General features: G+C 35.2%; 1 protein-coding gene across 1 annotated transcript in view; it reads right to left on the reverse strand.

Annotated features, from left to right (window-relative positions):
• The window catches only part of Arc42 (Activator-recruited cofactor subunit 42), a 62,731-nt gene that overhangs the window by 38,229 nt on the left and 7,229 nt on the right, over positions 1 to 17,273 (reverse strand). The window contains exons 2-4 of the mRNA XM_081752364.1: positions 16,267 to 16,430; positions 12,915 to 13,024; positions 6,012 to 6,163 (exon numbers count right to left, since the gene is read on the reverse strand). Coding sequence (XP_081608490.1) covers positions 6,012 to 6,163; positions 12,915 to 13,024; positions 16,267 to 16,430 — 426 coding nt within the window. The remainder of the gene's footprint in view (positions 1 to 6,011; positions 6,164 to 12,914; positions 13,025 to 16,266; positions 16,431 to 17,273) is intronic.

Genomic DNA, 17,273 nt, shown 5'->3' on the forward strand with positions numbered 1-17,273 from the left:
ACAACATATTAAAAGGTTAAAAAAGATTTTTTTAAAAAAAACTTAAAATGATATTAAGTAGAAAAGCTACTTAAAAGCTTTTAATAATAATAGGTATGATTACTTGTTTCAATTACTTAGATTGATTGCTTAAAAATTTTGATCTCACTTTCAATTTATTCTGATTCCAATCATTGTTTTTTCTTAAGTTCATCTCTCTTTTTTCTAGTTCTTTTGACTTAGCCTTTTCCTCAGTTTAAGTACTGCCTGAAACCTCTCTTTTTCTTTCTTTTCTTTCTTATTCTAGAGCTGAATTTTATCTTATTCTCGCACCTTTTACAGAATTAAGACTTCTGGATCTGAAGCATTGAGACATCTAATTTCACCTATGTAGAACAAATAATCTACCAATTGTCGCTGGGTTACTGAAGAAGCCTCTTGCAAATTTTCTACCAAGAAATTTTTGTTATTAGAAATACCAGACTCTACACTTGCATTTCCATGTAAAATAATTCATGTCATTTTCACAAGACTCCATAAGTGTTTCAATTCACTTCTGCCAATTAGAACTGATTTATAAAACACATTAAGATTTGTTTTGCTTCTTTCTGAATTAAAATAAGACACCTACACACTTCTAGACGGCTGAAAAAAAGATTCAAACTCTTTCTGAACTAACTCTGTTTTAACATCATCGAGACAAAACGACTGATGGAGTATTTCCAAGCACTCCGTCATCCTTATCCGGGCAATTTTAGGTTTATGCAAGAAAACCTCAGGATCAAGGCATGAAATGGCACGAGTAAGAGGATATCTAAAAGGACATTTTTCGAGTATTTTTTCAGTAGTGCCTATCAAAAAATTTTTGACAATCACTGAAGAAACTGCACTTGTCTACCTTCCTTGACATCTTTAAGCTCCTCAATACATTTTCTTGCTCCGCATTCTATATCCACATTTGTTGGAGCTTTCAGATTACTTTTACCTTCTAGATCTTGCCCTCAGTTTTCTTCATTGGACATCGGCGTTTAAATTTTATTATATATTCTAAAAAAGTTTACAGTCTATTACGGTGTGGAAAAGCATTGAGTAGTAGCAAATTACCCTAATTTATTTAATGAGTAGTAGCAAATTACCCTCATTTATTTAATAGTACTTCTACACTATTATGCTGCCAACAGAAAGAAATGCTACCATTTATAACGTGAAGTGTAACAAATCAAAATATCTTCATAAATTACATTTCTTAATATTAGAAATAACGTTGTGTACAATTGTACATGAAGTAGCAACTACTTTACTTAACAAGTTTATCTACTATAAATACAACTCTTGAAACTCAACGAAAATTATTTATTTGTAGTGCTTCTTTCAACAAATAATGACTGAATTATTAGCTTATCTTAACAAATAGATAAGACGGATAATAGTTTCATTTCCTGAGAAAAAGCCCCAATTTTCCTTGATTTCCAGGTTAAGCACCATTTTCCCTGACTTTTGCCCTTCGTTTCATTTTCCCTGACTCCAGATTTGTAAGAACCCTGTTCGGATTACCTAACTTTGAATTTGCAGGCAAGGAAGACAATATTCCGTTATAGAGAAACGAATTTTTATATATACACATACAGGTATATATATATATATTACACTTTGGTGTTGAAAGTACGATTAAAGTACGGGACAAAAATAAACGACCAACATCGTCATAAGTTTTAATGACATTTTCGGTCGTTTAATTTTGTCCCGTACTTTACATCACGTTCTTACGTACATTATTATGTCCATGAAGACAACACAAAGAAAGCTTCTAAGTTTCAAGATTACGCTATGTGTGAGAATAGTAGAATTATTTCTTTATTACTTAAGCGTTAGAACCAGAGATAAATTCAGAGGAAGCCCAGGGCGAATTGTTGTCCTTATAGTTAAAAGTTGTAAACTTATTATATGCTGAAGCAAGGATACTTACGTTTGCATCACCTATACGCTCATGCTTTAACAAATACTTTTAATCCAACTCTACTAAAGATCACACAATGATTGTAAAAAGAAAGATGCATTCTAATCAAATTTTACAAGTCAATCCCGAAAGGTAAGCTTTCCAATCTCATAGTGCTTTAAAATTGCACGAAAAATTTCTTCTTCAGCTCCCTTTTCCCTCAAAGGGCTCCCATTCCTCGAATATATATATATATATATATATATATATATATATATATATATATATAAAAATTACTTTTTTTTATTTTATCATTCCACAGCTAATGAAAGTAAATGAATGTAAAATTAATGGTTTGTGCTTTCCCACGGGAATCGAATCTGGGACCACTATGTGCACCAAAAGCAAACAAGCTAGCCACTGAAATTTTGAGTTTTGAGAGTTCGGACCTGACGGGTGTGTCCCTGCACGACACCCATTCACTATTTTTCTCCACATATTGAGCACTTCCATATACCACAGATACCTTTCATCGACACAGCACGTGAAACCCATTTTTAGATATTCCTCGTTTTGCAGTTTATGTTCTTACAATTTTAAGAAAAGACATCTAATGGTATCGATAAATGTTATTCGCACTAAATTGTAGAAATCAACATGTTAATCATGCAGTTGATAGACTAAACGAAAATTAATAAGAATATTTAGTACTGTTTTATCCCAAGTTATTTATTCGTTTAAAATTTTGAATTTCTAAGTATAAAAAAAAAATAAATAAATAAAATAAATAAATAAATAAATAAATAAATAAAAAATTGGCGACACCCTTCATGCTATCACTAGACACCAAAGTCGAAAAATTCTACTCTAAACTATCAACCGTAAAAAAAAATTAAATCTTTGAGTTTTATGTCCCACGGTTATGCCGGCTAGGCTAAAGGAGACGGTGATTATGAGAAAAGAATGAAATGGTGGAATGAAGAAAGTGGGAGAACCCCGAGAAAACCCACGCACACGGTGTTTGTCCACCAAAAGTTCATTTGGCGGAAGCAGGGTTTGAACCCGGGACCCCATGCACCAGAGATGAACGCTCTACCACTGAGCCACCGCGGCCCCATTATCAACCGTAAATTAATCTATTGGTCATTCCTGCCTTCTACATTTTTAAACTGAAAATGAATAAAAACTAACACATTTTTAGGCAATCTATTTAATACATTGTAGAAGCTCACTGAATTGTAGACTGTGCTATATTGTTCTTGTACTGGAAATGTCCATGCATATATGGCTATCCACAATACATTTTCATGACAAAAATGGTAAACTATTCCTACATTCAACGACTATACAATTTATGGCGTTCTTTGTTAAGCACAAACAGATATTTATAACATCTAAACTGCAACTCTGAAAAACCGTTAGGTATACTACAACACAGACTATCCGCTACCCTGTCCCACGGCGCTCGCCCAGTAATTGTGGTAAACACAACAGTAGCTTTCCAGCCAAAATCTGCACTGCTATCTAGTCAGGTAATACTACCTTCCATTCCGTACTCAATAAAGTCTTTTATAAATTCAACTTTGGATTCTTTAAGCAATTAAACAAACTTTCCAGAATAAGTCTTTCTGTTCCAATTATGGCTCCAAATTCTTCAATCATTAATACTGTATTGTGTTTCTTTCAAATATTTGATAGTTCCGAAGCCAGGTGTTCTGTTTTGACATCTCTAAGAAGTTTTTTAATCCGCATTTTGAGATTTCTCCTTGTCATACCTACATAGTTCTCCCGGTAACTGCAATTTATAACATATACACCTGATTTGTCGCTGGAGTCGGGTAATAAATCTTGATATTAGTTTTCGGAGTCTTCAACGTGGTATGAAACCCATGTTGTGTAAAATTCTTGGTTAGTGCAGTTGCCAATCTGGAGTATATAGGTAGTTCGACCAACTTAATGTTAGTGATTTCCGTTACTGGGCTGACGGAATATCAATTTCCTTTAACCTGATTATATCAAGTTAATAAAATGGACTTACTAACTTATGGTATTTTGATGCAAGTTTTTCACAGTATAAAAATCTTAAAACTTTTTTTTTCTTTCTTCTTTCTTTTGTGGCTGGCAGCAACGGTGAATGTGCTAATGATATTAATCCTAACTACTATCCAAACTGCGTATTTCGAAGCTGGTTGGTACTTCCATATTATTTGTGGTATATTTTAGCTATTTTGAAAGACTAATGTTGAAGCGTTGTATCTGGTAGCACATATATACAGAAAATGTTTGTTTCCTTTGATATTTACAATGCATTGAATTTAGATTGTTGTCGAAAAAGTAGGATTCAAATGTGGGTATTGAAAGTAGCCTAAATATATCGTATCGTTTACGATTCTACAGTATTTTGTGTATTGGAATTCTAAATTTTTTAAAACAAACATTTCAAAATGATTCAAAGCGGGAAGGATGAGTACTGTTCCTGTTTATTTTTAAAACAGCCCATATGCGATTTATATTAACAATAATCATATGGTCAATAAATAGCAGGCACTCACTTTGTGCTCACAAAATAATTGTAGGTTCTGTAATATCAGCTTTCACTGGAGTATTCTTAACTAACATACTTTCCAGCTCTACAGAATTTTTTGTGTGTATGTTAAATATTCTTCTAAACAAAAGCAGTGAGATTCAAAATTTGAAATTCCAATTTTCATGAACAGAATACTGTAAATCAATAAGTGTGGACACTAACAAACGATACTACAACTTCAAGATTTTATTTATTTATTATTATTTATTTTTTTTATGGTCCTGTGTTCTTCAAATCTTTTAAAAAATTCCTCTTTGAAGATGATTACGTAAAAAAAAAAAAAAAAAAAACAAGGGCAACAGAAGAAATATTACTTAAGAAAGTTCCAGCTAGGACCGGAATCATATAAAGTAATTTTTTTTTTCTTTGTTAAGGTGAGTATTAATCATACAATTATTCTTAATGCAAACCGCATATGGACTGTTTTATAACTAGGAATGCAATGGATGTACCCGATTGCAATGAAATGAGCTGAGCGAGCTTAAACTACGTAATCATTCCTGGCCATTATGCAATAATAAATGCCATTTTTAATTGTTGACAAAAAAATCGCGTGAAAACTTTTTCCCCATGTTAAGTCTATGGAAGCGTTTTTCGGTGATTATTCCTCGATGGTACATCGGATTTTTGATTTCGACCTATGTTGTCACTCAGCACGACATACTCTATCAGCGTGCTAAGTTTGGTTGAGATCGGCCAAACGGTCTAGGAGTAGTTCGCGGACAACCAAACGGCTAACCCGAGTATAAGAGCTTCGCTTCGCTCAGCTCAATTAATACGAATAATATTTGCCCTTCCCGCTTTGAGTCATTTTGAAATACGTGTTTCAATTACAATAAACAAGATATTGTAATACAAATTTACTTATAAGATAATGTATCCTATAGCGTCCATTAGTAAATTATATGGTGATTTATAACGTATGAACACTGAAATCAATAACTATCGTATTTTACGGACTATAAGACGCAATTGCCTCCAAAATGCAGGCGCGTCTTATACTCGAAATTAATATAAAAATGCCCAGTGTTTGATTTAAAATTCCCGCCAGAAATAGCCATATATTCGATGCCGCGGGAAACCAATCTCCATCTGGCAACATTCGATTCAACTGGCAGCAGCAGTGCACCAATGCGGCGAACATGAGTTGCGGGATTCATAAGTTTGCTAACACTGTCTCCCTCCCGCCCCGCCATCACAAACCCAGAACCACAGAGTAGAATATTGATCGTAACCTCTGCGAAAAACTGGAAACAAGAATAACCAAAGTGGAATATTTAAAAAGCTTAAAAATTAAGGTGCGTCTTATAGGTAGTAAAATACGGCATATACTCTTAGCTTTCAATACTTATTCGCTCGTTGCGGGAGTATAAGAAAGAAAGAAGACAGAGGAGACAATACCAGAAAGAATAACCAGTCTCTGTCACTCATACCATTTTAAATACATATATTTAAAAGGACTAAATCTTTAACTCTTTTGAATTTAATGCAATAATAAACAATAAATACCTGGTTCGCTCAACGCAAAACATCCCACTCTGTCGCCCACAGTGAAAGGTGTGATGTATTTTTCCTTCTGTTCCTTAGAACCGAATTTCTGTAATGGTCCCAAATACAGGGAGTTGTTTACACTCATAATTACTCCAGCAGATGCACAGCCTCTACATATCAATACATGAAACTTTTAAGTAACTATTACTATCATATTAATAAAAGAAACAAAAATGAGTAGCTTAATACCTTTGTCACAATATTTGACAAGAGAAACACATACACAGGAAAGAAATACTTTTAAGATCTAACTCATCAGTACTGAAAATTCAAATATAGACTAATGAAATCTAAATAATACCATATAAGATAATATAAAATTCTATTACGTATATAAGTAATTTCGAATTTTATAGTTTTATTAAATTTCAAACAAAGTTTGGAAACTAATGACGTAGATATAAACCTACTCTGAATTTTACTCCGCTAAAACATTATGAATACAATATTTGCGCGAATATAGGCCGCACTTTTCCCCTAAATTTTGGCTTGAAAAATCATGGTGCGGCCTATAATCGAGATTTCCACCCTCAAATAATAAATCGTCAATTTCAAAATCACACGTATCTTCTGGATTGAAATTAATACCATTATAAGTTACTGCAGTTAATTTGTAAACCATTAAAGACTTAAGAAGAAAACTGCAGAAAAACTAACTTTCTTCGCAAAAATTGCCACCTTCATTGGGTACCGGTAACACCTTACATTGGCACAAAAAACACTTGTACACTTAATACTTTTATTAATAGAAATAAGATCTGTCATACATTACATATAATATATACGGTATATTTATATATCTGAACAAAAACACCAGAGGTGCAAAAAGTGCAGCCAAGTTCGTCAGCCTCAAAAAGTGTTGAGATGAGGATGGATAAGCTAAGTTCCTTGGCCACTACATCTGAAACGAACACTGGAACTTGGCGCGAGGTGTCTAACATATTCGAATACACCAAGATGTCTGTTCCTAGTTTCACAGGGCTGGTGGTGGCCCCCAAATCCACCACGCTCACAAGCATCATCCCTAAGGCTCAACATCATTTTCCTTGACACTTCGTGGAGGATTGTAAGTTCTCCTTGTTTGGGTTTCGAACCATCAATCTTACTGTATACTGTATATGTGCCTTAGCGAAGTTGATATTCCTAAGGTTGGTGGTGGCCTCAAACCTACCACGCCCACTACCACTATCCCTAAAGCTCCTGAACATCATTTTCCTTGACACCACGCGCCAAGTTCTAGTGTTCGTTTCAGATGCAGTGGCCAAGGAACTTGGCTCATCCATCCTCATCTCAACACTTTTTGAGGCCGACGAACTTGGCTGCACTTTCTGCACCTCTGGTGTTTTTGTTCAAATTTCACTTCTTTTTGAAGTTCGCCATATTAATATCGTGTATTGGGATTCTCAATTGTGGCATATTGTTCGATTTAAATTTAGAATTGTACATTTTTAAAGGAGTCATAATGTGTCACATGCAACATTAGTTCCCAAGGGCTCTAGTACCGGAATCGAACCCAGCACCCTGTACAAGAAAGGCGCGCATGCTAGACACTAGACCAGCGGGGAGGATTTCTTCTATTAAATATGTCAGAGAGTTATGTCCAAACGAGATTCTAATTCATTTACTCGAGTCACAAAATCATGATCGCTAACACCTCATTTTTCATTGCCTAAATACGAAGAGTATCAACAGGGCCCCAAAACCCTTGATGCTGAATCCTCGATGCTAGATCACTAGGCATCTTATACTTAGTTGATCTCTATCCTTCCACATTGTGAAATTACGGAGTTCATTACATGACGCGCATTTTATGCAGTTTCATACTGCTTCGAGTTTTCCTTCCAATGATATACACCTTTCAAATAGCTTGTAAACTTAATTATATTTGCCACCAACATATCCTAACTATATTGTAAGGATCCCCACGTCGCTGTACCATGCAATAACCATGCGTACTACACGTGTTGATTATAGACACAAACGAACAGACGACGGTCCCGAAGAGGAGTTGATCACCATCGCCAACAGTCGGAAGGACGAGAATCAACGAAGGAAGCCGACAATACAGGATAAAAAGGACCTGCACGCCTCGACCAACATCAATCTTCCCGGATTGATCGAAACACCTAAAACCCCTCTCACGACGCTTGGTCACCGAGAGGTACCCATCCTTATACCCACGACGCTTGGTCACCGGGTTCCTTTCCTCTTTCTCACGACGACTGGTTACCGAGAAAGAGATACCTATTCTACACCCCTCTCACGACGCTTGGTCACCGAGAGTACCTCACCTCAAAGCCCACGACGCTTGGTCACCGGGCTCCTATCTAATCTTACCTAAATATTAGTGGAATTTCTTATTATAATTTGTGTACATATACTTTTATAATAAAAAGGTAAAGGGAAAAGTCCAAAAATTTTATTGCTCTACCCAAGAAGTTTTACAATATATAAAACCACATGAACTGACATAAATTAAAGTGGTACTTCCGGTTGACATAGAAAGTTGAAATGGGGCATGATTGTAGCTTTCCCAGACTAACCGATAGAAAAATTGCAAAGGTGAATTTTTAGGTAATCTAAAGGGGGGATGGAGAATTTCCCCGTATTATTTAAATGGGTCTTTTTTTGGTCCTATAATCTCATGTGTTAGGAACTTGGAATTGGAATAAAAACTTGAACTTCGATATGCTTGTACGTTTTCGTTAGCATTATGTAAGTCAAACAGTAAAAATATAAATTTCCAACTTCAGTGTTCTTATGAGAAACTGAAAAATCTTTCCTTTGTTATTTATATGAGACACCTTTTACACTCCCAATATTACTGGGCACTTCCTGTAGGGCTATAATGATTAAATTTGACATGATTGTAGCTTTTCGGGGCTAACCGACAGAAAAAATTGACAAAAGTTAATATTTTTAATTTTTAAGGAGTCTAAAGGGGAGATGAAGAAATTCCTCACGTTATTTAAATTGACTTTTTTTTTTTTTTAACCTATAATCTCATATTTTAGGTACTTGAAATTGGAACAGAAACGTGAAATTCGGTATGGTTGTACGTTTTCTTAGTATTACCTAAGTAAATCAGTAAAAATAAAAATTTTCAGCTTTAGAGTGGTTTTATGGGGAACTAAAAAACCTTTTCCATGTTATTTATATGGGACGTACACCCTAAAATGTTTAGGCACTTCCGGTAGAATTAGAATGATGAAATTTGGCACGATTGTAGCCTTCCGGGACTAATCTACAGGAAAATTGCCAAATGAGAATATTTTTGATTTTTAAAGAGTCTAAAGGAGGATGAAGAAATCCCCATGTTATTTAAATAGGCGTTTTCTTGGGATACAAAATCTTATCTTTTAGATAGGTGAAATAGGAAAACAAACTTGATATTCGGTGGAATTATGCGCTTAAGATGTGCGAGCCCATAGGCCGAGCAAAGGCGAGGTTTTGGAGGCGAAGCCCCCAGCTGGGCAAATTCAGGAAATATGAGGAGCAAATGCACGAAATTCACTGTTGATGAAAAGACTGATTCTTAAAGAGATTCGTACACTGTTCACAGATATAGACACGAAGCATCAAGAACACTTTTACATAACAACTGTGGTAACCATAATGTAACTCGTGGTATCAATATATTTACGGAATCGGTTACATTTTGTTGCTAGTCTCATATAAAAATCGAACAATTGGATTTCTCATATCTTGGAAAGCTTCATTAATTCTAAATATCCCCACCTCCACATTCTCTTACTTATCAAATTAATTTCAGTATCTATTTAATACCAACGACTGCAATGAAGGAAAAATATTCACCGAAAAAAGAAAAAAATATTAGCTTTCCTTGTCTGGGTTTATAGCCACAAAAATTACGGCAATATGTACGTGTCTTATCCCACATTTTTAAAAAGTTAACTGATTCACAGAACGTACTTCATTAACTTGCTTAACTACTTATTACTAAGTCTCACTTGTTTTACTCGCACACTGAGAAAAATGTATGTGGCGTACGTAAAAACGTAGGTTACATGTGTAAACCCTGTAGCTTTGTACTTAACGTACACCAATCGTATAACTGGAAAAGTATATTTATACATACTTTCGGTATAAGTGTTCCGAATAAACGTACTTTCCGCACGAACGAAAGAACTGTATGTAGGCGGTCAGGATCACACATACAGATGGACGTATGCAACATATGTATACGTATGTAATGTATGGAAGCCTGTTAGATGCCAGACATCCTGCAACGACATGGTGTAACATCTAAGCGGGAAAGAGGGCAGTACATATGTAGCATATAGATAACGTATGCTAAGTACTGATTTCTGTAGTAAACATAAGGATCTGTATATTTATATAATATACCGCTGTCCAGATAACGGATTTTTCTCAGTGAGCTTAGCTCGTTTTTCTATTAACCTAGAACGATAGGGACATGGCCAATGAAAAACTTCCCATAGCAAATTCCTCAAATTTCAAACTCAAGCCGTTATGAGGTACCTTTATGGAGAGTTCAACATCTTTACCTCATTAAGAAATGCCTTGTGACTATGGACAGTTTTTCGCCCATAAAAAATTCAGATAGTACATTCCTTAAATTTGGAGCCAAGTGAACTTTGTGGTGGACAAACACCGTGTGCGTGGGTTTTCTCGGAGTTCTCCCGTTTCCTCCCACTTTCTTCATTCATTACTCATCATCACCGTCTCTTTTAGCCTAACCGGCATAACCGTGGGACGTAAAACTTACAATTTCATTTCATTTCATTTCCTTAAATTTGGAACGTTTTACATACTCAAGTCATTGCGTAGGGTAGTACCAATATGCAGAGTTGGTCTGGATAAGCACAGTTTTTCGCCAATAAAAAAACTCCATATCACATTCCTTAAATTTCGGACATTTTTCATATTCAAGTCATTATAAGGTACCTTTATGTAAAAATTCAGATCTTTATCTCATTGGGAAGTACCTGATAGCTACGGACAATTTTTCGCCTATAAGAAATTCCCATGGCACATTCCTCAAATTTCGGACTTTTTCCAAACTCAGGTCATTATAAAGTACCTTTATGCAGAGTTTTACGTATTATCTTATTGGGAAGTACAAAACCAATGTGATGAGTCAGTGTGTGAACTGATTTCTGCTTGGCTAAAAACAGTTTTTCACTCATAAAAAATTTCCTATTGCACATTCCTCACATTTCGGACTTTTTTCACACTCAAGTCATTATAAGATATCTTTATCATAGTTTCACGTCTCTATCTCATTGAAAATTAGCAAATCAATGTGACGAGTGAGTGAATGAACTGATTTCTGCTTGGCTACGGACAGTTTTTCATCAATGAAAAATTTCCCATAAGACATTACTCACATTACTGACTTTTTTCACACTCAAGTCATTATAAGGTACCTTTGTGCAGAGTTTCACGTCTATACCTCATTGGAAACTAGCTAATCAATGTGATGAGTGAGTGAGTGAAACGATTTCTGCTCGACTACAGACAGTCTTTTGCCCACAAAAAATTTCCCATAACACATTCCTCACATTTCGGACTTTTTTCATACTCAAGTAATTATAAGGTACCTTTAAGCAAAGTTTCACATCTCTGTTTCTTTGAGAAGTACCTAATCAATTTGATGAATGAGTGAGTGAAACGATTTCTTGCTTGGTAAGGATAGTTTTTCACCCATAAAAAATTTCCATAGCACATTCCTCATATTTCGGAGTTTTTCCATACTCAAGTCATAATGGGGTATCTTTTTGCAAAGTTTCCCGTCTCTTTCTCATTAGGAAGTACCTAATCAATTTGATGAGTGAATGAATGAACCGATTTCATGCTTGGCTAAGGACAGTTTTTCGCCTATAAAAAATTTCCCATAGCACATTCCTCACATTTCGGACCTTTTCCATACTCAAGTCATTATAGGGTACCTTTATGCAAAGTTTCACATCTCTATCTCATTGGGAAGTATTTAATTAATTTGATGAGTGAGTCAGTGAGCCTGAAAACTGCATATTTTAGGGGTCCAGTACTCGAATATGGTTGAAGTTAGGAAGAGAGATTTAGTATATGAGCACATCTCTCGGATATCTTCTTAGATTCTAAATCTCATGTTTCTACCCTTAACAGAATCGTTCTTACAGAGCCTCAAAATCGGCGATTTTACCCAAAACTCTTGTTCGTGTATAACATGCGTACGGCAGTGCAGGGCAGTTTTCAAATTCTTCGCGGAACTTGGCTGCCATGCCCTGCCGTGTATGTTGATCCAGTACCTGTCCTTGGAAACAGAAAAGTAACTCTGTTTAGCAAAAGTGTGTCAACTTGTTTGTACCCACCCAAATCTAGCACAATTAATTCCCACCATCTCAGCACCACCAGCGTCCGATTCTTCAACCTCGTTAGACGATCCAGAATGCTGCTCGGAGTCACTATCACAATAAAGGTCATCTTTAATCCAATCAAGATTACTAAAAATTTCATTTTCTTTCCCGAAACTTTTCATGACAATTTCTTCCGATATTGATCGCCAAGTAGCCGAAATCCAAGGGCACACTTCTGACACAGATGCACGTTGCAAACTGCCTCCTGGCGTCGAAGTTGCTTTGTTCATGATGTAATTTCTATAGAAATGCATTACACTAGCTTTGAATGGATGATTGATACACACATTCAAAGATACAACACACAACTTTCTCTAAATTTAGTAGTGCGGCGTATATTCGCTCAAATACCGTGTATATATACATCATTAATAGTTTATAGGTAGATTATGTCTCCGTAAATTAATACTTCAACATTAATAAATGACAGTCTTGACTTTTTACATTTAAATTAAAAGATATTGAGTAAAATACTGACCTTGATATTTCCTCCATCGCTATTGAATATGCTAAATAATCCAGTCCAGTGCCACCTAATTCTTCTGGAACATCAATGGCCATAAGTCCTAGTTCACCCATTTTTTTAATCTGTAGAAAATTAGTAATGAATAAGTAAATCCAATACAATTTTAACACCTATAGCTATTTGACTAAAGTTACTATTACTCTAAACAAAAACATTGATCAATTAATGAATAATAATGAACAGTCCTAAACATGAGGGAAAAAATTTCTTCTCCATAATTCATATTTATTAATATATTTTCATCTTCCCCGGAATTTTCCCCTCGTCACAAATACAGTAAAACCTGTCTTTAGCGGAATCGAACCGGACTCGCAAAAATTTCTGTTAAACATGGGTTTCCGGTTAATGAAGGTAGACCTATGTAAAATAAATAAAAAACGTACATATAATGAACAAACTGAGATAAAATAAGATGCTATACGTACCTTTGTCAATTTACAGTATTTATTTCTACTACGCATTAATACACACAAAACTTACGATTAACAGAACTACTACCGTACACATGTTAACTTAATTTTTCCAATAGTCAAGGATGGTTTTCTGCACACATCGCTGCTTGTCTGCCCAACTTTTGATAGAGACTTTAGCCTGAGAAGTCACACTAAGCATATCAGAGTAATTTCGAAGCAAGGCAATTGTTGCAGTTCTTTTAATGTTTTGACAAAATCTTGATACGTCTTTAACCTACATTCCTCTTCCAACTCAATGTCTTATTTCTCATCTTCTTTCAGACTTTCTGTACACTTCTCAACTAAAGCGTGTATATTTGTCGAGTCTGCTTCGGTTTGTACCTCACTGTCTGTTATGCTAAAAATATATCTAACCTGCCATAGGATGTCTAAAATCTTTCTAAATGCTGCATTCCAAAACTTGAATTTTCCATTTTCTGGGTAATACAGTTTTCGTTTACTGAAGGGAAATTCACACAATCTTGGCCAGTAAATTTATGGGACCGTGAAATGTTTCCGTTTAATAAAGGGCCCACTGAAGATAGGTTTTACTGTATTAACTTTTCCTTTTTTAACATTTATGACATCAAAATCTCTCGACAAGATTAAAACAAGAATAAAGAATTAAAACGCGCAAATTGCTTGGTCTGTACTGTACTAAACCTCGCAACAAGTGCGAAGAAAGAAAAGAAAACTAAATAAATCAAACCTAATATACTATATGTTATAATAAGTCACGATTTTTTACAATAACAATTATAACAATAAAACAGACATTTTAAGCGTAGAATATCGTTAACAAATTCCCTTGCATCAAATTTTAATATATCAGGCATAACAATTCAGACGAAATATATGATAGATATAATGTTTGACCTAAAATATATTTTATTTTTGATATATCTGCGAGTTCGTCATTATGGTTTAGCTCGAAGCTCATCACATGTACGCAGTCGAAATGTTTTTCAAAAGCAGTAGTTCTGTGATTAAACTGCCAAGAGCTTTCAGTTTCAAGTTGGCTATTCTACATAATGAAAATGTTCCTGATCGGAAGATTATTTTGCAGTGGGTGAAGAATTTCCGAAGAAAGGTTCAGCGTTGAAAAAGAAAATTTAGCCGACCTAAACATGCTCGTATGCCTGAGAATATTGAGGCTGTGAGACAGTGTTTTGCAGTCCCCAAAGCATCCGGCAAGGAACCGTGCTGCAGCTGTTGGGCTCCCAAGGGATTACGTACTAAGAAATTTACAAGAAGCAATTACAAACTGATTTCAATACCATTTTGCATTTCTAAATAAACAACTTTCTATCGGCAATACTTGTGGTTTGTTAGCCTTTAAAATGTGGGAAAATTTATTGGGGCACCCTCTAGAATAGTTAAAAGTGTTACAACGACAGCAAAACTGATCATAAATATAGCCTATGATTATGGTAACTATTCGGACGAGTGTAGTTCGAAAAGTCAATCTAGCCTAGCTGACATCCCTAATCTTGCTTAAACTTCAACTTAAACGTCATCATGACTCTTATCAATCAACTACTTAGCGATTCCTAAAACTATGGATTTGATACCATTGCCATTCATTTTGAACATTTCAACTTTTGCTCCTCCTCATGCCAATGCAACAGGAGCTCAAATCAGGCTTAAATGCCATCGCGAGCGTAACTATTCACGTCAGAGACTTCGTGACACAGATTAGATTCTACATTCCACACTAATTTTGGTTATTTTTTATTTTACACGTCACTCTCTTCCCATTTACCTCCAATGTATTTGTCTCCAGATCGTAAGTCATATTTGCATTAAGTTTGGAACTTCGTTCCAGTGTTGCACAGTTAGCTAGAAAACACACACATTTATATATATAAAAGACAAGTCTCTTTTTTTCTACTTAGTAATCACGGCCTTAACCTACATTCAGTAACGTCCTTTTAAACCTGGCACTTATTAGCCCCCACATGTGTACTAAATTTCAGCTCGATCAGTTGAGTACTTTTTGCTACAACGAAATGCAATTGTTACATTTGTCATTTCTTGCGAAGATTTTTCTTGCAGTCGTATAAAAATAAATAAATAAAACTTTACTGACAGCCCCCCCCCCCTCTCCTCCAGCTTTTACATAACAAATAGTTCTGTAACTTAAAGCTATTTTTATTTCCTTCCGGTAAGTTTTTTCTATTAATTTGAAAATTTTCAACATTTCCAAGTTTGATACGAAATTTACGTTTTATTCCCGGTATACGAAATCCACGGTTTATTAACGGTTGGATCCCGATGACAGAACTTCCTTTGTCTTTCTGCGATGAGCTTTTGTAAGTCAAAACTTTTCTGCAGGAATTCCAAAATAAAAAATCAAGATGATCAGTTCCAGCGAAAGAAAAGCTTGTGATTGCTAAAAATATGCTTTATACGACGTGAAAAACAGTTCAAATGCGAGTCGTCCGTGCATTTAAGATATCTATACATAGCAAGCACGTTTTTTATACTTTTCTGTTGGATATTTTATTTCTTCTGGCAGTTTTTTCTGCACAGGCGCGGCAAATTTTCTGCGATCACATCGCAGATCGCAGCATGTTTTACTATGGGGGATTGGATAGATACCTTACATAAGTGAAACTTATTATTTTGCTGCAGTTGGCTACTGAAATCAAATATCTGTTTCTAGAATCGGAATTTAGTAGCAACATCGTTATCAGTTATCGTCTGTGACATAAGTATCTTCCGTTTCAAAACTGAATTCACCTGTGGGCCTATCCCACTGAATACTATTATTCAACAAAGAGCTTTTGTTTCTGCAGCGAATAATCTTGGTGTTTTCCTAAACCACAGAGTACGTTAACTTTATATTTTACCTGTTCTTTAGGATATGCATGTTCTTTATCTAGCTTAGCTGCAATTGGTTTCAGTTCTTTTTCACAGAAATCTCTACAGGTCTTCTGCAATTGTTGGTGGGTATCTGGCAGGAGGGACAGCCCAGATAAACAGCGTGCATGGTTTACTCCTTGTCGGCAAAATACTGAAACAAACAGAAATGATATGAAATTAACACAGGAATTTAAAAAAAGGTCCCATGTGTACCTCTTTCTTTACCTTTAAAACGATTCCCATCGTTAACTATAATGAAAACAAGCAAATTTCGTTTCACAGTCTGAAACTACGGAAGGCTTCCATATGCGAATTCTATAGTCAAACTTGAAGTAGTACATCTAGAACTATTGGCTGTAATAAGGGGATAAGATTAAACAAAGGGCCTGTTCCTCAGACGCTGATCCTATATCAAAAAGCTATTACTCGCCATCTCTTACTGTTTTTGCTTTACGAAGTAAGTATTGAAACCGAAGTATTAGTAAATTTCAACCGATTTTGGTTTTGGTAATAGCCACTTTTGTTAATTTTGGGGCTGATGGTAGTATGTTTTCTTAAAGCGCTGAATCGATTCGAGAAAACTTTTTCTCTCTATTTATTACCGTTTTTGTTCTATGGAGACCAACGATGAAACCGGAAACGGTTGATTTCAACCACTTCAGTTTGAACAGAGGGTTAGGGGCCGTTCACATATTACGTAACGCTATTATTGATCAATCTTTACCCTCTTCCTTCCGCTTGTCACATCTCGTAACGCAAGGCCGAAACCCTTTTCATCCTTTGTCAGTAACGTTTTTTTTTTTTTTTCTTTTTTGTTTTTTCATCAATTTTGCTTATTTTGTAGATTATTACAATAAAAAAAAATAATAATTTTAATGCAAGGATGCACAGGATGTCTACTAAAATTCAAAAATGAAATTTCGTGACTTTTTCGTGACCTTTTCTTTACCAAACCATACAATTTTGTAACATTCTCAAGAGCAAATTTGGTCGC

The sequence above is a fragment of the Thermobia domestica genome, chromosome 3, assembly GCF_964235325.1.
Source record: "Thermobia domestica chromosome 3, izTheDome1.hap1.1, whole genome shotgun sequence".
Classification (NCBI taxonomy): domain Eukaryota; kingdom Metazoa; phylum Arthropoda; class Insecta; order Zygentoma; family Lepismatidae; genus Thermobia; species Thermobia domestica.